A 27,452-nucleotide genomic window follows, 5' to 3' on the forward strand; every position below is an offset into this window, starting at 1 on the left:
GCAAGCTTTCAAACAGAGAACAGGGGAAAAGGAAAGTTCTTTTTTTTTTTAAGTAGAGCTCTGACTAGTGTTGATGCTCTCACGCAGGGCCTCCTGGTTCCCATCGGAGCCAGCTGCCCGTCATTTAGGAGTGTGAAATCAATTGGGCTTCGGAGATGTAAAATCCCTAGGGGCAAAATTAAAAGTGACCCAAATCCAAACCCACGTGGTCTTGTCAGGAAGATGAGTCTCACATAGCAAGTTTCAAAGGTTTGGTTTCAAAATTCAGGTTTCTTATTTAAAAAAATATGCAGTTGTTTGACATTAGATCTGACAAATTATAGCTTTCGCAATAAAGGCTTTTAAGATTAGAAATGAAAGGAGAAATTACCTGAAAAAAAAAAGAAAAAACCCACCCAGGCTTGAGTTGAGAGGCATTTGTGTGTGCATGCTTCATTGTCTTTCTTCACCGCAAATATAAGGGGATAAATCAGCTGATGAGGGCCATAAGTAGAGAAGCAAGTTCAATGTAATTTCGGGGGAAACAACCAGCTCACCGGAAACCTATGAAAATCAGCATGATGGAGGGGTCACTGGGTCACCGGCTGGAGCTGGGGGAATCTAGCTAGGTCACCGGAAGGCGGGGCTGTGAACACTTTCTAGGTCCACACCATCCCTGGCCCTCACCTGGTGCTGAATATACACCATAGGGGCTGGAAGAGCACACCCCACCAGGGGCCCCCTCTTTACACCCCTCCTGTGTGTGGGCTCAGGCCCGCGATAGAGGATGGTTCACGCCGTCTGATGATGTTACAGGTGTGGTTCTGTAAGGGCCTGCAGGCCCACGCAGCAGGGACCTGCCTCTACCACCTATATCTTCTTGATCTTAGGGACCCAGATGCTTAACAGCGATCAGATGTGCCGACGCCTGGCAGCTTCCAGGAGGTGGATCCCAGCTCTGTGCTAAGCCCTAAACCAGGGAGCAGCCCCGGCTGGGCCAGTTACCTTTTTACACAGAACAACTCCTTTTCCTAGGTGCATGCCTGACATTGGCAAGTAAGCAAGACCTTTGCTCAGTCCTAGGAGGCCCCCTGGGGTGGGATGGGGAGAGGGAGGCCCACCCAGTGCCTCAGGCTTTGGCACAGCCTTAGGAGCAGGCGGGACACCTAGTGCCCAGTGTGTCAGAGTTGGTGGCATATAAACTGGGAGTGAGTTTTTGTTTAAAGGGAGAGGGAGCCTAGCCAAAACAATTCAAACAAACAAAAAAAATCAATTCAGTCAATTAAAAAAAAAAAAAGATCTTAAAGCAAGAGTTTACCAAAATGTAGATGTAATTTTCTATAATTTTGTCATTTAAAACTAGTGTTGATTTCCAAAACAAAGGCAGTCAGGGGCACAACCAGATTGGGAATTAAACCCAACAGAGATCTAGACATGGCTTTGGTGGCATTGGGACGCTTGACAAGGCCTGGAAGTTGCTTGAAGGGATAAAGGTAGAGATCAGGCTGGATGAGCATGGCTGGTTGGAGTCCATGCTCTGCTAAAACTCTGCTTTGCAGGTGTCCCCACCCCCCAACTCTGCCATCTCAAGTGGTTGTAAGTAGGGAGGCTGAGAAGTCACGCCCGAGATCCACACCTCCTAGACCATCCTCCCCTTTCAAAGGAGGCCTGGATGCCCAGCAGGGCAGACCACCCATTAAGTATCCTCTTGCCCGCACCCAGATCCAGGGCTCGCTGGCCCCCCTCTCCAGTCAGCAGGAGGAGAGGCCCAGCTGACTGGACCTGGAGGGGATAGACAAGCCTGGGGCAGATAAGCCCCACCAGCCTCAGCTGCGGCCCCCAGCCCTCCCACTCCCTTCCTCATTCCAGCTGGCCAGGTCCCTTAGACAGTCGTCAGGAGTGAGGCTGGTTTGCTGACGCCCTTTGCACTGACCCTCCGGCCGGCGCCCAAACTAAAACCACATCCTGGTGTCCTCCCTCCCCTGGCTCTGTTCTCGAATATCTGCCTTGGAGCTCCCCTGAATGACAACTGCCCTGGGCTCGGCGAAGAGGGGTTAAATGAAGGCCAAGGCTGGAGGTGCTCTTTCTTGGGGCCTCATAGAGCCACCCATGGGACCTCACAGAGCCAACATTCAGCTGGCTCAGGATGGTCTGGGCGTGGCTCCTGGGCCTCAACTCATGCCCCTGAGCTGCTCTCACCCGACGGCACGGCAGTAGATGTTTTCCGGAGTGGGGACAGGGAGCACAGACAGTTCATGTTCTGACTGTCCTCGTGAGTGGAAATGGAGAAGGCCCGCAAAGGGACTGTTCTAAGGGAGCCCTAAGAGGACCCGAGGATGCCTGTCCATTCTGCACATGGCCTGGCCTTGGGTCAGAGGGGAGAACGGCCCAGGGCTCAGGCTGAAGGCGGAAGGCCCTGGACTTTGCAGGCTCTCCCCTCCCCTCCGCTCCCTACGCACTCACGTTTCCCCGCCTTCCTTGTCCTGCCCTCCACCTTCCCCTCCGCCTCCTTGGTCTGAGGCCAGGCTGCCCTTGGCAGGGAGCCTGGATGAAACCAGTGAGAGACTGCTGGACAGCACGGAAGCCAGGAACCAGACTCCTGTCCGCGCCGTGGCAGTGACCATACAGGGAAGCACAGGTGCGGGCACGCAGGAGCGTGTGGGCAGCAGGACTTACCTTTGGGGTGCCCGGGGTCGGTGAACTCATACTTCCCCACGCCAATGGTCCGTAGCATCTGCAGCCCGTGGGCCGAGTCTGACGTGGGGGGCCCATTGGTGGTAGGGGCACCGCTGGGGAGAGTGGCAGACGGCTGGGCCGGCGGTGGTGGAGGCAGCAGGGGCCCTGCCATGTGGCCATTGCCCACAGTGGTGGGTCCTGGGCGGGTCACCTGCCCGACACCGGGCAGCGTGGAAACAGCCAGGGGCTGCGGGCTGGCATACAGGGCCTGGGCGGGCATGTTGACCACCACGCTGCTCAGTGGCTGAGAGGGCGGCTGTGGGAGTGAGTAGTGGCCTGGCATCAGCGGGAGCTGGGGCCCCACGTGGGGAGGCAATGAAGGGGTCACCCCAATGACCGGCGCCTGGACGTTCACAGCTGGGCTGAAGGTGGGAGGCTGGGCCACTCCGTAGGAGTGTGCGATCAGGGCAGACTGGCTCCCGGCGGCCACTGTGGTCACCCACGGCCCTGTGCCTGCAAGGGAGATGGAAGAAATGTCACCCGCCAGTTACAGCTTCACTCAACAAACACCGACTGCCCCTGGCCCTGGGCTGAGTGCCGGCGTCACAGAGGTGAACAAGAGGCCTGCGTCCGGGAGCTCATGGACTAAGAATCCGTGGTTACAGTAGCACAAAATAAGTGCTTTAGGAGTAGATAAACATGGCTGTGGGGTCTCAGAGGGGGGAGCATAACCTGCCAGGGAGAGGCTGAGAAGCAGCAAAGTACAGAGGAGAAAGTGGAGACCTTCCAAGAGACCTGGTTTCACATCTGCCTCTGCCACTTACTACCTAAGAGCCTTAGGCAGGTCGCTTATCATCTTTGAGACTCATTCTTTCTATCTGTCAAATGGAACTAGCAACACCCACCTCATAGGTCTCCCGGGAAGAACTGAATGATGAAGATGTATTTGACAAAAACTCCCCAAATTAGCAGAATGTCTGGCATGCGTTACATGTTCCATAGATGTGGGTGTTTTTCCTTCCTTTCTGGAGGAGCGCTGTCTGAGAAAGGTGGGGAGAAATCTGGATTGTGAAGATAGTAGGTGTTTGCTGGGCAAAAAGAGAGGGCCAGAGCCTGGAGCCCTGCAAAGGTTCTGTGGGGCAGGAAGGGAGAGCCAGGGGTGGGGGCAGTGGGGGGCTGCGGGCCGGAGCTGCTCTCATGGCCTTGCTGGGGGCCAGGGTTTGTCCTAAGCAACCTCTGCATGGCCAGCCCTGGGGGAGACAAGAGAAGTCCATATTGGCTGAACAAAGGGGTCAGTCACACCTCCTGAGACCCCAGTTTAAGATGCAAAGCCAGCTGTGCCCAGATCAGGCAGAGCATGGCCCTCTGAGCTCAGCTGACATGGAGGTGACCCAAGTGGGCTTGTGAGTGAAGCTGGAAGATGCTGTGACCGGGAAGGTCAATCTGGGTCACCTCTGATGAATAAGTCTGGGTCTAGGACTCTGTCTTCTGAAGGCCACCTTGGTTGTCATGATGCCTGGAGCGGGGGCATAGTCTGAGGAAGGAGAGTGGGAACCAAGGGGTACTCAGGGCCACCAGCTCCAGAGGCTAGAAGGTGGGGCCTGGAGCTACCTCACAGAAATACAATTTCGAGGCAGGGCAGGAGCCAAGATGGTGGGGTGACTCCCTAACCACCGGTGGGTACTGTCTGTGAGGAGTTGTCCAAAGGGGGAGCCACTTGGCATGGTGGTGGACAGCCAGGCTTGGCTTGGCATTTTAGTCCCGGGTGTGCCCTCACTAGCTGAGGGCCCTTAGGGCAAAGCCTTCCCCGAGTAGTTTCCTCATCTGCAGTGGGACAATAATGCCAACTTCGTAGTGTTGCTGTGAGCAGTGAGATGACACACAGAACAAGGCACGTAATAAACGTGCCACAAATAGTTTTGGTTTCGATTATGAGAGGGGCTGGAGAAAACTAGAAGCCTACAAATGTCCGTGAAGCAGTGCCAGCAAAATTATAGAACTGGCTGCTAAGGGGGATTGTCCCCAAGCCTGAAGAATAGGAGGTGGCATCAGTGTGAGCTAGCCTGGTGTCTTAAGCACAAGGCATGCCACCTGAAGCTCAGTCCTCTGCAGGATTGGCCAGGGAGCCTGGAAAAATGCATTAGAACTTCAGAGTACAGCTGGCGAGCTCTCAGAGAGCTCTGAGGTGAACATATATAGAGAGGTAGGGCCACAGAGGTGATTGATTCGTGAGCCAGGGAATGGCCCAGAGGATGCTGGAGACATAAAGGGAGGTCTCTAGTGATACGCTCACCATTTTTTATCAATGACTTGGATGACAATATGGAAGACATATGGCCAAGTCTGCAGGAGACATCATATTGGGAAGGTTGGGTAAAGGTCAGTAATAAAAGCAGGCATCTAAAAGATGCTGAGTCATACAGGAAGATATTGACAAGGTCTTGCCCTTGGGTCCCCGCACCCAGCTGCTTAAGCCAGATTGTGTGGAGATGGACAGGGGTCAGACTAGCCACCTTGACAGTCTTGGGGTCTTACTGTTGAGACAGCATGCGATGTGGCTACCAGCAGAGCAGAAGTGATGGGAGGCTGCAGTGATCAAGGTAGAGGGGCTGAATGAAGGAGGTGCTACAGACCACTCGTGGGTTGTTTGTTTTGGGTTCTGGGCACTGAAGGATGCAGGAAGAGGAACAATTCCCAAGAAGGTAAAGGGACTGGAAGCCATGGGCTTGAGGGTATGGCTGAAGTCTTGGGGTGTTCATCCTGCAGAAGACTTGGAGAGGGGATGAGCAGGGGTCTTCAGTTATCTGTAGGGCTGTGGTGTGGATGGCCAAGCCCACGTGTTCTATGTATCCCAAGGGGAGGTCTGGGATCCAAGGGAGATAGCAGGGAGGGTTTTTGTTATGGTCAGAGCCGTGTAAGAAGGCCTCCGGTGCTGTAGAAGGTGGTAAACCCCCAGTCCCCGGGACGGGGGAGCTTCTCAGTTCTTATGTAACTGTTGGCAAGGCAAGACCTCACTGGAACGGGTGATTTTGAAAATTTATGAATCAGAGTACTGAGGTTTAGGAATGACTAACTATTCAAAATAACTCGAAGCAGATTCAGAGTCACTCCTATGATGTCACTCTCACTCCCTGTCCTTCCCACTATTTTCTTGAGAAAGGGGTAGAGACACAGCTACGGCCCAGGGAATGACACACAGTCACGCCCCACTGCCCCACCCCCGTCCCCCTGCTCCCAGTGCAGCCTGAGTTCTGGGCTGCTGCAGGCCGTGGGTCAGGACCTGCTGAGCAGCTGGGGCACCCAGGAGGTCTCAGACGCTTCTCCCCCTCCCCTCCAGCTCCCAGTGTAGGTGGCTCTGTCTGCCCTGTAGTACACACCTGGATTGTCGCTCTCCCTTATCTGTTTGGAGGGCGGCTCATCAGTGTCCCAAGGCGTGGACTGATTGATGGGCGTCTGCCCCCACCGGATGCTGGTCGTGAGTCCCTGGGACTGATTGTCTGCTTTGGAGATGCCGGGGGCCTGGGGAGAAGCAGAGCAGGAGGGTGAGCACAGCCTGGCCACGGTCCTGCCCTGGCGCCCATCCCCCGCTGTACTCCTGCTGCCTGAGCCACGGGGCCAGAGGCAGAGACCTGGCCCTGCACCCAGTACCACGGGAGAATTGCAGGGCGTTTTGGTGCAGCAGCAGCAGCCGTGGCCTCGGCTAGAATCCTGCCTCCAGGGACACCCAACGTAATCCGGTGCCTCCTCCACCACCCACTCTACCTGAGCCATCAAAACGGAACGAGCGCTCTGTGCTATGAGAAATGACATCCCCCCAGTCCTTGGGTCATTAATAAGCTGCAACAATATGCGCGGGCATGTGTTGAGCACCAACTGTATACTCAGCCCAGGCCCAGTACCACCATGTGCCCAGCCCTTTGACATGTGAGACGATGGCTCTCCAAAGCATTACTGTCGGGCCCCATCCTGCTTCCACACCAGCCTCCGAGGCCCCAGACTTCCCACTCCACAGAGGAGGCGTGGGAGGGGGTGGACTGGGGCCCCTGGGAGGACAGCGCAGGTCCTGCTGCGGGGCTGGAAGGCAGGGAGCATCTTCACTGGGACCTTCGGCTCCTCCCTGCAGGAAGCAGGCAGGCTCTCTGCTCCAGGATCTCACTTGCTAATTTAGATATTCAATGAGAAAACAAACCTCAGGGCGAAAACAAACATTAGGACAGCACTGGTCTCCCTGAGCTACCACCTTACCATGGAATATTATATAGGCAATAAAAATCATGTTTACTGGGCTTCCCTGGTGGCACAGTGGTTAAGAATCCGCCTGCCAATGCAGGGGACACAGGTTCGAGCCCTGGTCTGGGAAGATCCCACATCACGCGGAGCAACTAAGCCCGTGCGCCACAACTACTGATCCCGTGTGCCTAGAGCCCATGCTCCGCAACAAGGGAAGCCACTGCAGTGAGAAGCCCGCGTACCGCAAAGAAGAGTAACCCCCCGCTCACCGCAACTAGAGAAAAACCTGCGCGCAGCAACGAAGACCCAATGCAGCCGAAAGTAAAATAAATAAATTAAAAAAAAAAGTCTTTGGAGATTAAGACTTGTTTAAAGAAAAAAATCATGTTTACTAAGAATTCCTAATGAGGTGGCAAAATGCTTACGCTATAATGTTAAATGAGAAAAACAGGACATAAAATGACACGCATATAAACTTATCATGTAAAATAATACGTGTAGAAAGGAAAAATCCCAAAATACTAGCAGGGATGTCATTCTTGGGTGAAGGGATTAAGGGAAACTTTTATTCTTTTTGTCTATACTTCTCTGTATTTGCCATATTTTCTACTGTGGCCATTACCATTATTTACAACTTTATAATATTTATAATAAGCAAAAAAAAAAAAAATCCCCAAAACACATTGGAGGGCCTGGTACTGGGATAACTGGGATGTGAGGGGGTGAGAGTCTCAACAGAGATGATTCCAGGAGCAGTGACCACAGCTTGCAGGAGTGTAGCCAGAGCCCAACCAGGTTTGGGGACAGTCACAGAAGGGCAAAGGAGCCTCCAGGGTCATCTGCAGGCCTCTCTCAGGTGAGGCCACAGTGCTCTTGCCTCCTATTGGAAGCTAAGTCATTGACCCAGCTGATGGGGGGCAGCGCCCCTTTCTGGACATCTCTGAGCAGCGGGATTCTCCTTACCAGGCTGGCTGGAGAGCACTGGCAGGCGGGAGGGGGTATGGACTTACTGGGGCTTTGATGCCTTACGCAGATGACAAACAGTGCCTGCATCAGGGCCTGCTGGGAGAAGCAGGAGCGCATCCTATTAGGACCATAAGCTGTGCTGAGCTAATTGCATTAGGCTGTACTTTATCTCCGGCCTGCATTTCAGACGCTTCGCTTCTGTGAACAGCGCAGGAAACAAAGGAAAAGAGTCAATCTCCTGAGGAAAGAACAATTCTGCGGACAAGCTTCCTTATCAGAGGCCTCTGCCCTGCTTCCGTCTGTGGGACAGATGAGACAGGGTAGGCGGGGAGGCTGGGCATTTAGCCACACTCACCAACAGTCTTAGGGAACTTAGGAAACAAAAGCGTGGCTTGTACAGCGTTCTCTAAATAGACAGCTTTCCAGGGTGCCCTGCCTGCAGCCCCCTCTGTATTCCCAGGCCCTTGGGGAGCTGGTGGGCCAGAGGTGCAGAGGTTGCTTTTCCCACAATAAGAGGCATCCGGGGGAAAGAAGCCAGTGTGATGTCCCATTCGGGGCCCTGTGTTGGGGTGAAGTTTGAATGGGGAGACCCCGGCCTCCTTATCCCTTCTGCTAGTAGGGGGTGCTGCAGCCCCCTCTCTGCGGCCTGGAATTCCCGGAGGCCTCCCAGGCCAGAGGCAGGTTTGGTTTTCTGGGTCCTCCTGCAGTTGCCCTTTGTCCTGGCTGAATCAGCACCCAGGCCTGGTAACCTGACAGGGTGGGGAAGGGCTCTGTGAACTTGGAGGCCCTGGGCCTGGTCCTTAGAGCCGCTGCTGCCACCAGAAGGGGTGGTCGGGGTCTCCTGCTTGAGAGCAGGTAATTAGACTCTAAAACTTCAGGCGTTCGGGGTTTTGCCCTAAAATTGGGGGAGTTTCTGAACTTGAAAAACTGCACACTTTTCCTCACGCCCTTGATTCTAAAACACTCCTGCCAGCTCGCTCACTTGCGCCTTTGCTGGTCAGGGGGTTTGCTCTTCAGTAAACTGGGCCCCTGCTCTGTGGCCGGCCCTGCCCAAACTGGGCCCCCTGGGCTGGGGACGGGCAGTCACTGAGATTCAGCCCCGCCCTCGAGGGGCTTCTCCCAGCTATGAGTCACACACCAGAAGGAAGCTGGGGGTGCAGGGGGCCCGGGGGTACTGGGGCGGGCCCAGGGCTCCGGGGTGATTGAGCTGTGGCTACAACAGGCCTGCTGTCTGCCTGTGTCTTTCATGACTATGACAAGCGAGTTCTTATGTACAAGAAAGAGGTTCTGCTGTGAGAAGGAAAACAGTCTATTTTTTTTTTTTCATTAGGAAAGATAAATAAGGACTCATTCTATTTGGCACTAGCAACTTCTGAAGCTATGAGCAACTTGCAGTTCAGGACTTTTCATTCATTGTATTGAAAAAAAGAAATGAACATTCCTTCCTTCACTCCCTCCAGAAAAAACATGGACACGGGTTGTGTGCTTTGCCGAGGCGCCTGGACGCCCAGGTGGTGAGGAGTGTTGCAGCTGGTGATGTGAGTCAGCTCGGCCTGAGCAGAACCCTGTTCTCCTGCAAATGGGTTCCAGGCCCAAGGTAAACTCGAGGTTCCCAGGTTCTGGAGGCTTCTAGGGGACCGTGTGTGGGTTTGTGCCTCCAGTTGGTTTTTTTTAGTTTTTTTTCTTTTGCAGTATGCGGGCCTCTCACTGCTGTGGTCTCTCCCGTTGCGGAGCGCAGGCTCCGGATGTGCAGGCTCAGCGGCCATGGCTCACGGGCCCAGCCGCTCCACAACATGTGGGATCTTCCCGGACCGGGGCACGAACCCGCGTCCCCTGCATCAGCAGATGGACTCTCAACCACTGCGCCACCAGGGAAGCCCGTGCCTCCAGCTTTGAACTTGGCTCCTACTAAGCCTTTCCACCTTGGTTCAGGGTCCCCAGAGGTCCACAATTCCACCAAAGGCTCTCCAGGCCACCCACCCCAGCCCAAATGCTAGGCCTCCCCGAGTTTCAGGGGGCTGCCAACTCAAGAATGTACAGACACCAACCAGGAGAACAGCCTGGGCCGGCGGGGAGGAGGGCAGGGCTGAGGGAGCCTCCCCTCGCCCCCTCCCACTGCCATCACAGAGGACATCACCGAAGCCACAAAGACATCTGGCCTTTCCCCAGTGTTCTTGCCTTGCTTCTGCTCCAGTGACATGACGGCCCTCGGCACAGAGAGGCAGCCGAAGAGAGCCCTCCCCCTGCCCGGCACCTCCGAGCGGCCCTATCTGCCCATCATCGGCCCAAGCAGGCTTTTCTCTGCTTCCCTTTAATGAGATGCTAATGGGATGCATCATTAACGCAGCAGCTTTTAAACCCCAAGCTCTTGTAAATTTTCAAAGGTCACATTTTTATGGCGGCTGACAGCATCCTGCTTCTTTCAACGGCTGAAGAACACTAAGGACCCCGATCCTTTATGGATGAAGCTCTCTGTGAGGGGCGCCATGGGCTGAAGCGCCTGCTGGCTGGGGGGCTGGGAAGCTCCACCTGCGACAAGCCCCCCGAGGCCCCTGGGTTGTGCTCTATCAGCGTGGGGAGAGCCAGTTACACGTCGCCTACAGAGCGGCACTGGGGACCCTGCTCCACTTAGGAGTTGGCATGCGGGGCCGCAGGTGGTGCACGGTGCGAAGATGCCTGTGCACCCGTGAAGCTGTGACAACCCGGAAGGGCCGCTTTTGCTAATTTGTCCATCCAAAGGGAGCCCTTTTTTCTACTTTGCACAAGGGTGCCACATAGGCCAGCAGCATCCCAGGTGGTCAGGGAAATTCGAAAGATGAGGGGATGGGACTCCCCGGGGCCTTGCCATGCCTCGCTTGTTCTCACCCCTTGCCCTGCACGCATGAGGATCACAGCCTCGGAACACTGCCTTTCAGGGTCGGTACTGACCGCTACTGGTGGGTGGGGTCCATGATGGCAGGGACCCGCACGGCAGGACCTGACCCAGCTCCTGCCGGCCTGGTGTAGGTGCCCAGGGAAGGCGAGGTCTCCGAGTTACAGTGTTGGCCAACAGTAGGAGTGTCCATCACTGTTGGTTCACGAGTGCATGAATGCATGGCCTACACTTCGGGAGAGGGCATGATGGGAGTAACAGAACAGAGATGTGGAATCGCTTAGTGCACCTGGGAAGCCTGATACAATGTGTTCCTCTCTCTGGGGAGATGACGTTTCCAGACCGTGGAGGCCTCGTGTGCTGGGACCCCCAACACCATTGCCCTGAATGCTGCTGGAGGCTGCCTGGAGACCTAATGCCCCAATCTGCTGACCCCTCGCCCAGTGCCCGAGCATAGTCGGAGATGTGGGATGTTGAGGTTGACTCCTGCCTCGATGGGGCTGGTGGAAAAACCAGAACTCAGCTTCTTCCACTGTTCACCCAAGGACGTCAGAAGGGAGTGAATCAATGGAGGCTGGAAGTTAGGGAGAGCTGACGTTGGACCACAAAAGCTGGGCAGGGTTCAACAAGGCAGATGATTCTGGCCAAGGTCGCCACCAAAGGGCCCCACAGCAGCTGGTGCATTTGCAGCCTACATACAGTGGACAGAGCCAGGCTCCAGGGTCCACTTCTGGGGCTCGCGTGGGCCTCCTCTCGGGGGAGTGACAGATGACAGTGCCAGCGTCCAAGTCCTTCTCCTGCCCATGAACCTGCCTCCACAGATTGGAACCTGCAAGTCTTGACACTCTTGTCACTCATGTGGTGTGACACTGTTAGCAGGGACTGCCATCTGCTGAGCATTCCTGAGTACAGCTGCCCTTTCCCTCACCGCAGTGAGCCCCTTCTCCCAAGGGAGCCCAGAGTCCCCCAGCCCTCACCTCGCTTTAATCGATCAGACAATACTCCCATGCTCACTCTGGGCCAGAAGTACCACTGGACACCAAGGCACACCCCAGCCCGGTGGGGGGTTGGGAAATGGCCTGTGATGAAAAGAGAAGCAGCAGGGAGGACAGTAGTGGGAAGCCTGAAGCTGACTACACTCTGAGCTTCACCTGCAGCCTGATTTTTTATCTCGCCGCTTCCCGTGATTCCCACCTAATTTGGGAAAGACAAGCTTTGGTGAGATATCTCCACAACCCCTGGCTCTGGATTCTGAGAGCCCCTTCTGCCGAGGGACTGCTGATATGGCCTGAGCCCTGCAGTGGACCTCTGGCAATGTTTTTCCTGACTGTCTGGCACCTTTTGAACACCCCCATCTTGCCCCCATCTTGAGGTGGAAGCCAGAACACGTACTCTGCCAGCTTCCCTTGTGGCTGGAGCACAGGCGTGTGCCCGCCCGCTCAGACACACAGGGGTGAGGTTTCGGTCTGGGGGTCGGGCAGTGTGGGGAAGCCAGCACAGCTCCGAGTCCACGCTCTGCAGAGGCTGGTAGCAGAGGCACACGGATTTGGGAGCACGAGGATGACGCTGGCTCTGGTGTCCTGGGCCCAGCATCCGTGGTGAACGCTCTCATTTCCTTTTTCTTCTTACTCTGAAGCATTCTCAGGGCTCCTCTTGCAGGTTCCCACAGGGCTCCTAGCAGACATGAAAGCCCAGGCATGTCTGACCACCAAACCCTGGGTTGCCCTGGGAATCAGCTCCTGGAGGCTGCCAACTCCAGGACTGAGCATAACTGGGCAGCCTGCTCCCTGAAAAGAGTGGATGTTTCACTTCCTTTTCAGCATCCCTCTTCCTACAAGGCACTTAGGGGCTTCATGGTGCTCAGGTCCAACTGTGGGGACTGACAGAGGCCAGTTTTTGGTAAACTTATTCAGACTGGGGTGTTGGGAACCTCCCAGGGGCCCTCACACTACAAAGGTGAAAGCCCAGGAAAGCATTTCTTACTTAAAGGAATGGTGTTGTAATGGTGGAAATTCAGGCTGGGGGTAAGGGAGAGAGATTTTGGTGTCTGAGGTTTTTAGATTACAGCTCCGAGATTTATACCTAGATGTCTGGCTTTCTAGGACTTGCAGGTTATCCATGAGAGCATGGCTTCCAAGATCACACAGGTAGAGCATTGACCACCTCTATGGCAGGGGCCCTCTGACTTGTGTGAGTGCACATAAGAAGATTCCGGGGGGCAGGGTGTTAAGAATTCAGGCTTCAGGACCCCACCTTCAGAGCTTCTGATTCAGTAGGTCTGGACGGGGACCCCAAAATGTGGCTCCTTAACAGGCCTACCAGGTGATGCAGTCTATGGACCTCACCCTGGTGGGGGTAAGGACAGTCTTGACATTCAAGTTCTCAGACCCCTGTGCCCCAATGTGGGGAACCTAGGGGCTGAGGCTGCTGGGCAGGTCCTGATCGGGACAGACTGTTTGGTCCTGCTCATGTGGCTCATGGGAGCCAGACAGGTGACACCGTCTTCTTGGACTCCTGTTCCCAGTGTAGGTTCTAGGGGTCAGAAAAATGTGTTGACAGACACCAAAGCTGTAAGTCTGTGACCTCTGGGAAGAGCAAATGACATTTATGGGTCTCTCAGGTCTCATTTCATGATTGCTACCGAACTACAAACAAGAAAATAATCGCAGTTAAATCCCCACTTGGGGCTGGAGGAGGCTCTCCTGAGCCCCTCCTGCCCTCATTAAACAGGCTGCCCACTCTGGCCCCCTGAACCCAGGCCGCGCCCCCAGCACTCCCTTCGGAGCAGCGCCATGATGCGCTCTAGAGCCCGATGAAATTTCTAATAATACTAACCAATGATGTGTTAAATTGAGACACTTCTGGCTCGCATTCTGGAAACTGCACGATGGTTTAAACGACCAGTGCTTACCTTTCTCTTTCAATTTGCTGCTAAATTACTGCTTTCGGAGCAACTTACAGAAAAGGAATTCTTTATTTAAATTTTAATTTCAAACTTGTCATTTTAAATATATATTCAGATTCCAATCATATTATGGAATATGATGATGTCTCTGGAGGGCAAGTGTTCCTGTCAGGAGCTGGGTGGGGGCAGAGGATGTGATGGGAGGAGGGGTAAGGGAGCAGAGAAAGCGGGTCTCCACCCCAGGGGGCAGTGTGGCGAGCGACACCACGTGCTGGGGTGGGAGACAGCACTGCAGAGGCCGGTGGTCAGCCTCTAACCTGGCCCTGCGATCCCAGGCAAATACTTTAAGTTGAAACCACCAAGCACTTCCTGTGCCCTCTTTCTCTTACTGAATCACCATGAGGACCCAACAAACCCCAGCCATAAATGGATTCAGGCACAGATGAGGTGGGGCTGCCCAGCTTGCCCCCATCCTTATGGCTCACGTTTATTGAGTGCCCTCTACATGCCAGGCATGGGCAGGATGTGATTTCCTTCCCTGAGGAAATCTGTGTTCTCACCTTCATTTTACAGGCGAGAGTAAGAAGGCCCAGAGAACTTCAATGACAGCTAGAGCCTGCCAGGCTTGGGGTGCTAACCGAGGCCTGTTCTATCCTAAGACCCTCAGAAATGCTCTGTGATGGCTGGAATGTTCCCAGGCCACCCCTGCTGGGGTTGGCAACTCCATAAATGCGCGTAGTCCTATCAAGCCCGTGCCCACACTACCCTTTTGGGGTTACACTTAGAATCCCTGGTCACAGGAGTACCAGCCATGGCTTCTCCTTCTCCCATCGTGTCCAGCCCAAGTGGGCCTCCTGCTCTGACCCCGACAGCACGCTGGGGTTGGGGAGCCAGATCCACTGGTCCTTCCATCATCTCTCCCACTCCCTCAGACCCCCAGACTCTAACCCACCACGGATATGTCCCACCAACCCCTGCCAGTGAGGTCTTGGCTGTCTCCAATGGGGCCAGTTCTTCAGTCTCAGACCAGGGCAGCACAGACTGACGTCTCCACCCTTCTCCAAAGCCAGCAATGCACTCCCACCCTTCACGTCCCCTCTCTCTCCCTCTGATCAGCCCCTTCCCCTTGGCTTTCCATCACAGGAACTGAAAAATCCTTGTTCGACCACTTTACCTGTCATTCCAGCATCCATCTACCTTCCCTGTCCCCCCTCCACCTTTTGTGGTCACCCCCTCCATGGGATTCAGGACACCTGGTACCCACTCCTGTTACCCCTCAGCTTTCACTGTTTAACTCTTCCCACCCCTGCTCTTCAGTGAAATCACCCCCCTTAAATGGACAGTCATCTCCTATTGCCAAGCCCAGTAGCATTTCCCCAGGCTCTGATCCCTGACACCAGCTTCCTCCTCCTTCCTACTTGAAACTCTTCCCTTCAGTTTCTGTACCAATGCTTTTTCTGGTTGTTGTGTTGTTCACTGGCCTCTTCTCTTGCTGGTTCTCCAGCATGGATGTGTTCCAGGGCTCACGCCAGTGTCGCTCTGGCTCTGGCCCCTGCTCTCAGGTCCATCTGGGCCCTATCTTCTTTCATAATTATTTTTCTGATATGAAACATCTGTGTGGTAGCCATCATCTCTGGTAGAACCCAGCTTCCTATAGTATTCTGGAAGTATGTTTGCTATTCCCCATTCCAACCTCAAAGTCTATACCTTGGAAACATTTTTGCGGAAAGATCAGCTCAGATGGCCTCCCTTGCAAATGTAAAGCAACTGCGGCCGGGGCTGGTTTTTGCGCCGTGCTCCCTCGCGTGCCCTGTCCAGGCCCCCCAGCCCCTTCCCCCAGACCCCCTCCCAGTGGACGGGCCTCACGGACAAAAGAAATGATAAATCTGGTGGAACCTTACAACTCAAAGCTTTCAACTTTCCTCTAACCATGTTGAACGGAAAACTTCTTAGTCCATTTCCAAGTAACTTTTCATCCATTACAAAACCCCACGAAATTTTCAAAGGGGCTTTGAAATAAGATCACCTAGAAAAAAAAAGCCCATCACAAACGAAAGTCTTTGAAAAGAAAGAGGCCTTCCCTGAGCTTCAGCTCTCCTCTGATATCAGTTTCCCTTTCATTCTGCTGAAAGGTGCAGGGCAGGCCTGGCCCTCAGCAGACGCCTGTGATGTGAGGAAGCCAGCGGCCCAGACGGATGGGTGGGCACGGGGACGAGAGTGAGGGACACCTGTTCGCAGCGCTGGGCCAGGCCTTTCGTCGCCCCCTTCAATTGGCCCTCACGCCCCCCCCCGGCCCCGACAGCTGTGTTCCTTGGAACCTGCCCGGTCTGCTCAGAGGCCCAGCTGGCCTGCTTGTTCCCTCTCAGCTCCACACCGGTGAGAGCGCAGCCCCCCCGCCGGAGCACAGCGACCCATCTTCATTCTTGTCGCCAGGGTGGGCGGGAAGGTAGGTGAGGCAGGGGCGGCCCTGCTCTGATCTGTGATGGACGTTTCCCAGATGCTTGCCCTGCAGGCGACGACTCTGGGGCCACCCCTCGACCTCCCAGCCTCAGAGCCTGTGACCCGCTCGTCCTCCCCGGGGGTTGGCTCCAGACTCACAGACGCACATCACACAGCAGCCACGTCAGGAGCCTCTGTTATCTTCAGATCTGAAATCCTCAGTGAGTCTGGCGAGGAAAAGTCCTCTGCACAGGGCAGCTGAGCTGAGAGCGGGTGCGGGGACACGCGCGGGTCTGTTGCTGACCCGGCCTGGCCCTCAGACGCCTGTACTCTGAGCGCCCGATATTAATTTGGGACCAGGCCTTCCTGGAGTTGGCTCTGAACCACCCGAGACGAGGGAAGCAGCGGGCTCTCAAGAACAGCTTGGCCAGGGGCTAGCCTGGCCCCTCTGCACCCCAAGGCCCTCCCAGCCCCTCCCCAGAGAGCATTCTCGGACAAACTGTGCTTTCCTTATATGGAGGACCCACTGGAGCCAGAAAGGACCCCAAGAATGAGCACTAGCTGACTGTCTGCGGCTCCTCTGGGGTCCTTTCTTCAACAAACACCTGACACTCCTATTCAAATCCGCCGTCCACCTTTTGAGTCATGGGTCTGGATGGAGTACTCCTTGTTTGTCGTTACAGACAAAGGCTCGCTGGCGAGAGGGGACAGTTCTGACTTCTGAGCCCTCTGCCTTGTGACTCTCTGGGCAGAAGTCGACTGAGAGCTCGACTCTCACGCCTGGTAAGACGGTCCTGACACAGGCATCTTCGGCGACCTCGTTAGAAGCCTAATAAGAGAGAGGATTGTGGCAGGGCCACACTGAGGCCAGGCAGGACAAAGAAACAAACAACATAGCACCAATGTCGCCACAAGGCGGCTCCTCAGACGGGGTGGCGCAGCTGAAGGAGCTGTTTTACTGCCAGGTCTTCAAGACCTATGGAAGCAAGTCAGTGCCCGAGTGTGCGTCTCAGCACTGGAGCCTGGATTCCAAGGCAGTATAGGGCTGGGAGCCCGGTGGGTTGACCAGCTCTGTAGTGGAATCTTCCAGAATGCTTGAAGAGGCCCTCAGTGGACATCTTCCCGCTGCCTGGTGCTTTCTCTTTGCTATCTCCTGCCCAGGCTCTCTGTGAGAGCGGTGCATGACCAGGCAGTGCCCTGAGGGAGGGGTGTGCCCTCTGGCCGTGGTCCAGCTCAGCTGCGGTAGTTCAGGACTGAGGCCATTCAAGTGATTTTTTTTTTTTTTTTAAGGGAAATGGCATCATTCAGTTCTACTCCATTGTTTCAGGCTTCAGAAAGCTTGCCGGGGCACACAGATTCTACCTAAACTCTTTGGAGGTCCAGGTGTGAAAGGGAAAGTGGTGAAATCCTTAAGAGGTGGTGGAAGGGCGGGAGAGACAGGGAAGCAGCCCCTCTTGGCGTAGACAGACAGCTAGGCTTCTCCAGGGGGGTGACGTGGGAGGAGGAGTGGGCTTCTGGGTGACCAGAGCAGGGTAACGCTCTGGCCCTGCCCTGCAAGAGGATGCGGCAGGCAGTGTACCAACCCCTGGGGCCACTGGGTTGGACCCACCATGGAGACGGCCTGAGAGGCTTTCTGCCTGCGGCTGCTTGCTGTGGATCCCGGGTCACGGAGAGGGTCCCAGACAAACCCCATCCACTGGCACCCCTTCCCCAGCAGACTACCTGGGCCAATGCTCCCTTCCTTTCACCTCCTTGCAGGGCTGCCTGGATACCACAACTCCATCCATGTGGTGCTGGGGCCCACTGACTCAGATGCATCATTCATTCACTCATTCATTCACCCACACTTACTGAGAAGCTATCGTGTGGTTGAGACAACAATAGATAGCCTCTGGCTTCGGAGAGTGAACAGGCTATAGGAGAAATCATAATTATAACAGCTAATATCTGTCAACCCTTTAGATGTGCCAGTTTACAACACTCAAGTCCCAAGAGTTCTCTGAGTCCCAGAAGAGTGTGTCCACCTCCATTCTTCACTGTATTAGCTTGGGTCGCCGTAACGAAATACCATAGATTGGGTGACACAACAACAGAAATTCTCACAGTTCTGGAGGCTGGAAGTCCGAGGTCAGGGTGCCAGCATGACAAGGTTCTGCTGAGGGGTCTGTTCCTGGCTTGTAGTCGGCCACCTTCTTGCTCTGTTCTCACATGGCACAGAGAAAGTTCTAGTCTCTTCCTGTTCTTATAAGGACAATAGTCTCATTATGGGGGCCCCCATCCTCATGATTTCATCTAAACCAAATAATCTCCCAAAGGCCCCATCTTTAAAGACCACTTCAGTGGGGGTCAGGAACTCAACCCTATGAATTCGGGGAGAACACAGTTCAGTCCCTTGTACCCACATAGCATGCACGCTGTGGATGCTGAGAAAATGCTTGCCTAGTTGAGTTGAGCTCTATCTGCCTGTTGCTTCTCTGCCCGACTCTGTCCATCAGACTCCAGGGGTGTTTAATGGAGGGCCACCCACAGGCCTGACCAGCGTTCGCTTGGTCCTCCCACCAGCCTGAGCTCTAATTTTCCGGTGGTTTGCTTTCTCCTCTCACAACATAATCTCCCTGATCTCTAGTCTTTCCCGAATGCTGTTGAAAGCCTTGTTGTATTTATCTCCGGAGAATCCGCCATGCCCCTATGCAATTTTCCATTGTCATGGTTCATTTTAATTTCCTGTAAGGCTGTTGGCCACTCTCGTGTTCAGAAATAGCTTGTTCCACTTAATAAAAGTGCTTAAATACGCAGACATGAGACGATTCCTTTGCTCGCCCCTAAACATCACAGTAAGTGGAGTGAGATGCATGCCCTGCCTCGTGCAGTGAGGCTGAGCCCAGGCCAGGTGGCTTCCCAGGAAGAAGGAGCTCAGAATCAAAGGTACAAGGGCAGAAGCAGGATCCCAAAACTTCTCGTGGAAACCCAGCCAGCCTGGGTGGCCACCCCCGGAATCGTCCAGCTGACTGCCTCCCATCTCCATAATGATCAGAGCTCTGGCCCCGCAGGTGGGAGGTCTGGGTTCGAGGCTGGCACCACCTCGAACTTGCCTTGTGACCTGGCACAAGTCAATTTACGTCTCAGAGCCCCTACCTCTTCATCTAGAAAACTGGCCTGGTAATCCTCCTTCCAAAGACTGATTTCGGTGAGGAGTAGAAATCCCCCATTTCCAGGGCTTATCACAGAACCTGGGGCAAAGCAGGGGGCTCAGCAATGGCAGCTATTATTGCTATTGGGGGAACCCAAGAATGCAAGAAGGATGTGGTGCTCAAGGCATCTGTCTTCCACATCCATTTTCTCTGGGTTGCTGGAGCCAGAGAATCCCCCCAGGCTATGGATTATCAAGAAAGGACAAAGGAGAGGAAAGCAGGCTGGATTGTGAGTCACATGCCACATCTACCGAAGCCTAGCCATTTGGCCATAAGACCAAAGCCAGGGTATTACAAGCTCTGGTGGCAGCTGGTCTGACTTGCAGGTCAAGGTCTCAGAGCTGTGCTGGGCTTGTAGACCCAGATAGCCAGGGGCAGGGTCCCAGGACACCTTTCTTTGGCTTAAATAACAGCAATGAGGAACCAAGTGTCTAGGGTGACTGGTGGATGAGAACAGGAAGGGAGAGGCACAGGCACTGACTTAAAATCCCCGATAGAACGGCAGCTGGATGTTCACGTGGGTGCACAAGTGTGCACACACACGCACTTGCCTACCTACACACACGCCTTCCACATTCCCCCACAGACACCGCCCCCCCCCGCCCCGCCCGCCAAACCCCAGCCTGCTTGGGCAGCCGGGAGACTCCAGCCCTCCACAGGGCAGGTGACGCTGGCAGACACCCCCGGCCTGCCCCACGGAATCATTTTTCTCCGCCGGCTCTGAAGCACAGGGTCCCCCATGGCCACTTTGAGCTTCCCTCCCAGACACTTTTTCCTAAATCAGTTTCCAATCTGACTCATTTCAGTTTTAAAACAAGAAAACATCAACAAACACGAGGAAGGGAAACAGATGGTAACAATTACAGGAGGGAGAAAACAGCCCGTTCCCTCTACGAGGGGCAGGCAAACAGATTGGTCTCAGACAGTGCATCATCCCCAGGCCATAGCTGGGTAAACCTGGGCGCAGGGCTCCAGGGCCCATCCCCACTGCAGGGCACAGGCCAGCACTGCAGGGGCCGCAAAGGCCTCCAGGCACCACTGGGCAGGCCCACCGGAACCTGGCAACAGCTAGTTCTCCAGGGAGGGAGGGATAGACGTTCCAGCACATTCCAGGCAGCCTCACTACCTCTGACGCCCTGTCTGAGGCCTGACGTCTGTGTGGGATGGCTTTCTCCCCTGTACACTGGGCCTGCTGGGACAGCAGAAGCCTGTCTTACCTTCCAGACTGTGAGCTCCTCAGGGAAGCCTGGGGTTTCTCACGGCTGGGGCTAGTTAGAGCTGGGTGGGCTCGTTCAAATGCAAGTCCAGCCTCTTACAAGTGAGGTGAGCTGGGGGCAAAGCTAATGGGCCTCTCCATGTACTCCTTTCCTCACCCCTAACACTGAGGTGAGTCTAAACCTACACCATAGGATTACGAATTAGTAAGTGCAAAGGACTTAGACCCATGCCTAGCACACAAGGGCGCTGTGTGTGGGTGCTGTCTTGTTGGTATCACCCATGTGGACAGCCGGCTTCTTGTCTGGCACTCAGATTGCATTGGAAAGGCCTGCAGGGCTGAGGGATGAGGAGGCGGGCCTGAAGTTGGGTCCTGAAAGATGGGGGCTTTCCAGGCAGGGGAAGCCAACACTGCAGTTAGGGCTGAGAGGATCAGCCCACATTGGAGTGGGGTTTCCAAGGGTCTGGGAGCAGACGGCTAGGTCCAGGGTCCTGAGCTGGAGTTCGCCTTCCTCCCTCTTCTGGGACCAGCATTCGTCCATCCTTTATGGTTCGAGTAGAACAAGGACTCTGCCCTCCGGCAGATCAGACTGGCAGAGAGACAGGCAAGGAAATGGGTCCAACCTGGAGAGATCAAGTGCTGTGACAGAGAGGGGCACCTACCCCAGCCGTGTGTGTCCAGGAAAGCTGCCTGGAGGAGGGGGCTGAGTCCTGAGCCAGAGGCGGAGGGGCGTGTTGGGGGTGAAAACAGGGGGTGATGTGCTATTTTGGGCACAGGGGACACGATGCCTTTGGAGTCAGAACATAAGGTCGTCCAGAGTTGGGAGTTCGGATCCCTGTTCTTTCAATTCCGAAGTCCCCCAGGCAAGGATGGAATGCTTCTGAGCCTCAGGTTCTCCACCTGCACAAGGAGAATGATATAGTCCCCTCCTTCCCAGGCCTGAGGAGGGGTCTGTGTAAGGATGTACAGCGGAAGTGCCCGGTTGGCTCCTGGCACGGTGCGGTGCTCACCGCAAGGGGCCGCTGTTTTGGCCTCCTTTGCACACACAAATTTGCACGCGGGATAAACACTCCCTAGCGCAGCAGTAACTGCACTCGTCACGCGCGGCTGTGCACTGAGTGTGTGAATCCCCCCAGAGTTCAGATCCTAACCCCCATGTGACAGCATTAGGAGGTGGGCCTTTGGGAGGAGATTGGGTCATGGAGGTGGAGCCCTCGTGAGAGGGACCAGCACCCTTAGAGGACGATGAGAGCGCCTGCTCCCTCCCCTGCTGAGGACACACGGGGCAGTCGGACTCCTGAAGAGGGTCCTCACCAGACCCTGATGGTGTTGGCATCCTGATCTCAGCCTTCCAGCCTCCAGAACTGTGAGAAGTAAATGTCTGTTGTTTATAAGGCACCCGGGTTATAGTATTTCGTGACGGCAGCCTGAGCTAAGACACACGTGAACCGCCCACAGTTCACACACAAGGGTACGAAGAGACAGCAGCTGGCACGCACTGATGCCCCGAATCTCCCCCTTTGTCCTGACACGTGCTCCCACCTCCCCCAGCCTGCTGGACTCTGCTGAGCCTCTAGCCCTTGGGGATGTACGGTGGCCGCCCCTATGCCAGGGCCCTGGATACCAAGAGCTGCCCTTAACCATCACAGAGTGACATCATTCTGGGCTCATTCTGTTAGGCAGAAGGAGGCTGTGGAAGTTTCAGGATGAAGGGAAGGAGGGCAGGACTTTACCCCTTGCCCGTCCCCTCCCGGGGCCTGTCACTCACAAACGTGCATCAGGCAGCTTGTCTGGTGAGCACTCCCCAGGTGCACGGGGGCAACTTTCTGCTGCACATGTTTTTGGCGGCGCCTTCTGTTTTGTTTTGTTCTTTTTTTGCGGTACGCGGGCCTCTCACTGTTGTGGCCTCTCCCGTTGTGGAGCACAGGCTCCAGACGCGCAGGCTCAGCGGCCATGGCCCACGGGCCCAGCCGCTCCGCGGCACGTGGGATCTTCCCGGACCGGGGCACGAACCCGTGTCCCCTGCATCGGCAGGTGGACTCTCAACCACTGCGCCACCAGGGAAGCCCACGCCTTCTGTTTTAAGATGTATGAATGCTCCCCTTGTTGTCCTGGGGGCTCAGCATTTTCACATTCTCTCCAGGCTGCCCATTTCTCAGCCTGGAGGAGTCGTTCCTGGCAGCACCGGGGCCCAGCATGCTCCTCTCCTCCCAGATGCTCCGGACACGCACGGCCTTTCCCAAGCTTCCCTAGGAGGGCAGCAGCCTGGGAGTCGGGGGGCCTGGGGTCTGGGTAGCCTGGCCTAGACCCTTCTCCCCTCTGGGTCTCACTGGAAAAATGGGCAGTTGGCAAACAGCAGCGTCTCAGCCTGGAGGCCTCTTCCATTGTCTCCCCTGGGCCACCTCACTCAGGTGGGCTGAGGGGGCGCCTGGGGCTCTGGGTTGCAGAGCCAGTGCCTCAGCCACTGCTGCTCCTGCTGGGAGAGGCCTGAGACCACTGACCCGGCTGCTTTGTAGGACCAGCTTCCTTCACAGGCAAACGCTCGTTCTTCCCCGCCAGGGGACTGGGACTTGGAGCACTCTGGTCCCTCCTCCAAGGCTCTCCCTGCAGTGGACAGGCTGAGCACCACTTAAGACAACATCCCAGTAGCTCCCTGAACGCGGGTGCCATGATCAGGACCAGGCTTGCCCATGGGGTTGTTCTCATGCACGGCGTACATTGGCCTCTAGGTCCATCTCGGTGGGCTTGGCCTTCTCTCTTTAACTGTTGGTGTTTCTTGGGGTTCTTTAACGTTCTTCTCATTATCGCCTGGTTGCCAAATCTTTGCCACCTTTAAATTCCACACCCCACATATTCAAATGCCTCCTGCACACCTCCACTGTGTGTTCCACCTGTACCTCCAACACGGCACGTCCCCTTGGATTCCCATCTCTGCTTCCCCAGCCCAGACCTGCCGTCTCTGCTGTGTGCTCGGTCCCAGAGCTGGTTCCCCTATGCACTGTGGTCAAGGCAGGAACAGGGACTCAGCTTTCACAGCCCGGTCCCTGTCCCTACACTCTCCACCCACCAGCAGCTTTGCCGAAGCTCGCCTCAATATTTCTGTAGCAGCCCTGTCCCCCTGCCCCCCGCTTCCGCCTTCCACCTGGCCTTCCGGTCACTGTGGGGTCTGCCCTACCCTGATCCTTGTGTTGCGGGTATTTTTCTAAAATGTAAATATGACCACATCCCCCCTCCCTCTAAAACCCTGAAGTCTTGAAGTCTAAGGGGTCAAGTCCAAACTCCCCGATGTAGTTCCCAAAGCCCCCCTGGTGTCCTGGGTGCCATCTCTCGCCACGCGTACCCTGGCACTTTGCTGCTTCCTGTCTCCATGCCTTGGCTCAAACCCTCCCCTCTGTGTGTCCAGTGGGCTCCCCGTCATCAAGCCTCACTCCATCTCACCCTTGAAGACTCAGCTTGGGCATCCTCTCCTTGGAGAAGCCTCCCCTGAACAGCCTCCTTCCCCAGCCAGGCCACATGCATCACCTGGGGTCTTCTAACACCCTCTCTACCCCTCCCCGTCACGGGCATGGAGCCCCCATGTGCTCCTGGATTGTAATTCCTATTTGCTTATCTGTTCCCCAATAGACCATGAATTCTTGGAAGTCAAGACTCTGCCTGATTGCTAGGATAGGGTCCAGCACATAGTAGGTCCTCAGTAAAGATCTGAGGGGTGAATGAAGGCTTAATGAGGAAGCTTCCCCATGATGTTCGAGAGGGTGGGGTGGAGAGGGTCTGCATTTATGCGGTTGCTGGCTTCACCAAGGCCCCAGAAATGCCTCCATCTGTCTCTTCCTGGTATGATTCCAGGGCACAGTGAGTTTCGAGTCCTTCCTAATCAAGCTGTCAAGAGGGAGTCCTGACACCAGGCAGTGATTTTTCGCCGAAGGGGAGGCAGCTTCCCCTCTGCATCCTGCGTCCCGGCAGTCACTTCCTATTTGTAGATCATAATCTCTTCTGTCATCACGGACCATGGCCCACTTCTGGGCCCCTGGGACCAAGTTTTCTAAAACCAGTGTTAGGATGCTTGTCATAGGGATGCTTGGATTTCAAGAAGAGCCACAGCCAAGGCCTGCAGGAGTGGACCCATTTCCCAGATCCATTTCTCCCACGCCCCAGTCACGTTGAGGCCCCAGACCCCTCTTAGTGCACCCACTACCCTCAAAATATCCCACTGGCCCAGGCCGGGACCAGGCACTTACACTGCAGGAGGAGTGAGCCCCAGCTCTCAGCTCAGCCCTGGAGATGTCCCTAGGTGAGACATAGTAGACTCAGAGCCTCACCTGTGGTGAGGACAATCACAGGCCCGTTATTTTAAAGCATGCCATTCACACCTTCCTTTCCCTTCTAGCAGGGGGTGAGCAGAGCGGCAGTCACTGAGTCTAGGGGGCCAAGGACCAGGGGCTCTGGTTGGAACTGGCCTCCTGCAATAGAGAGGCCAAGGAGCTGCAGCTGCTGTAGGTGTGTCTGAACAGCCTCAGCTCTGGTCCAGGGCCAGTGAGGTAGCAGGCAAGAGGTCAGAGCAGAGACCTGCGAGCACATGGGGTGTGGCCGAGCTACTGCATGTATGTGGCTGTGCAGTGCCCTTCTCTGCCCACTAAGCCATGTGCCTGGGGCAAAGGGTCGTGTCTGCCTGGAAGGGTGTCTGGGATGGTTAATTTTATGTGTCAACTTGGTTGGGCCATGGTGCCCAGATATGTGGTCATACATTATTCTGGATGTTCCTGTGAGGGTGTTTTTAGACGAGATTAACATTTATCATTTTTTCATAGAGTGTCAAGGAAGTAACTAACATGGTATAGTTCATGAGGTAGCAAGTAAATTCTTAACACAGTTGGCCCAGGGTTTCATTTGGTAAGTCTATGTCCTGACCTTACGGCTATGAAATTCCAAGTTTGTGCTTGAATAGACGACTAGAAGAATAAGAATGAAATGACCAACAGTATGTACCATTTAAACTTTTATTGATAAAGCAGAAAACTAAACTAACATCCCCCCCCAAAAAATCATTTAAATCAGCAGACTTTGAGTAAGCAGATCGTCCCTCTCTAATGTAGGTGGGCCTCCTCCAATCAGCTGAAGGAACAAAAGACAGCCCTCCTTGAACAAAAGGGAATTCTGCCAGCAGACAGCCTTTGGACTTGAACTGCAGCATCGACTTTTCCATGGGTCTCCAGCCTGATGGCCTTCCCTGCAGATTTTGGACTTTCAGCCTCCATAATCTCATGAGCCAGTTCCTTAACATAAATATTCACTATATATATACACAGCCTATTGGTTTCTCTAAGAACTCTGACTAGTAAAGCACCTTTATTGAAATTGCATAAAGGCGCCACAAGGACTGTGCGTGGGAGATCTGCCATTGGTAAAGGGAATTCACTGCATCTCCAGTGAAGGCCTGGCCACGCCCTGGCCTGAAGGGTCCTCCTGGTGGGAGGGCCCCCTGTGATGTTCTTACAGGGAAGAATCACTGCTGCATCCCAGGCTGTGACTTTCCAAGGCAGGTAGCCCAGCAGGCCCCCCTAAGCTTTCAAAAAATGCAAACCTGGCCATGCCACTCCTGCTTCAAAATCCTCAGGGCCCTTCCACTGTCCTCAGGTCAGAGTTTGAGCCGGCTATGCTGCTGACGAGTCCTTCCAGGACCAGGCCCCAGTCTGGTCTCCAGCCTCATGCTTCACCACGCTCCTCACACACTCTTGCATCCTCTCTCTTGGTCCCCAGTCTTTCTCTTTCTTGTCTCTCTGGCTTTGCATTTACAGTCCTCCCTGGAGTTCTCTGCCACCACCTCTTTGCTCGCCTAAGTGGAACTCAAACTTCAGCACAGGCATTACCTCCTCCAGGAAGCCTTCCCTGACCACTCTGTGTGCCAGACTGTCTCTTCCTCCAATGAGCTGTGATGGGGCTCAGGACTGTTGACCTTGGGATTCATCACGGAGTATTGCCTGCTTCCTCCTCCAGGCCGTGAGTTCCTTGAGGGCCTGGGCTGGGACATAGCTGGCATAATAAATGTTTGTTGAATGAATGAATGAGGGTACAAATGAAATAGTTACTTCATAGGGCTGCTCTTGGATTTTTCCCAGTTAGAACATTTCAGTGGATCACTCAGACTTATTTTTGCACCATTTTCGTGGACGGGATGATGTTATTTGCTGAGACTCCAAATCTTGTGGGTATTAATATAACTAGTGAGAAATGCTGATGATCTAAATAGGAAAATGATAACAAAATTTCATTGAGCACTAACTTTATTAAGTACAGAACCAAATTCTTTACTTCATAATCTAATCTATTCCTCATAACCAGGTTCACAGGTGAGCCTCAGAGAGGTTACTTAACTTGCTCAAAGTTACACAGCTAACAAAGTAGAGTTGAGACGTGAAGCTGGGTCTGATTAGAAAACCTGTGTGCTTAACTGTTGAGCTATAAAGCCTGGCAGTATTTTCATTCTTGGTAATAGTGCCTGGGTGGGCAGTAGAATCTGGACCATCTGGGGCCCCCACCCCATATGGACCCCATAAACGAACCCCCAGGCCACAATGGACCATGGGGTGTGGGTGCCAGGTGATACCCAGTCTCTCAGGCAGGACACTTAGTTCCTCTCAGTTTCCAGTCCAGGGTCTGAGCCCTGTGGCCTCTCCCTGCCCCTCCCACCAGCCCCAGGGCCCTGTTACCTGGGCAAAAACAGAGGCTGTGCAGGTAGAAAAGAGTCAGGACCTCTCTGTGGCCGAGGGCCACCTGGGGAGATGCAGTTAGAGAGAGGACAGCTGCCTGAGGGTGCTAGAGGGTTTTCAGTTTTCCTACCAAAGCAGTTCTGAGGAGGTGGGAGGGACTCTTCCATGGACCTGGGTCTCAATCACAGTAAAAGGGTGTCAAGAGCATGTGGATAATGTGAGCTTTTATTTCCCAGAGTTTAGCAGGACCGTACCCACCCCTGGGAGGCCA

At 54.7% G+C, this 27,452-nt stretch overlaps 1 protein-coding gene across 2 annotated transcripts in view; it reads right to left on the reverse strand.

The window, feature by feature from the left end:
- KLHL29 (kelch like family member 29) overlaps window positions 1-27,452 on the reverse strand; it is a 311,757-nt gene that overhangs the window by 61,641 nt on the left and 222,664 nt on the right. For both annotated transcript variants that reach the window (XM_081253965.1, XM_081253966.1), the window contains 2 exons: window positions 6,033-6,174; window positions 2,656-3,168 (listed from right to left, as the gene is read on the reverse strand). In XM_081253965.1, coding sequence (XP_081110091.1) covers window positions 2,656-3,168; window positions 6,033-6,174 — 655 coding nt within the window. The remainder of the gene's footprint in view (window positions 1-2,655; window positions 3,169-6,032; window positions 6,175-27,452) is intronic.

The sequence above is a fragment of the Mesoplodon bidens genome (genome assembly GCF_964165515.1).
Source record: "Mesoplodon bidens genome assembly, chromosome: 14".
Lineage (NCBI taxonomy): Eukaryota > Metazoa > Chordata > Mammalia > Artiodactyla > Ziphiidae > Mesoplodon > Mesoplodon bidens.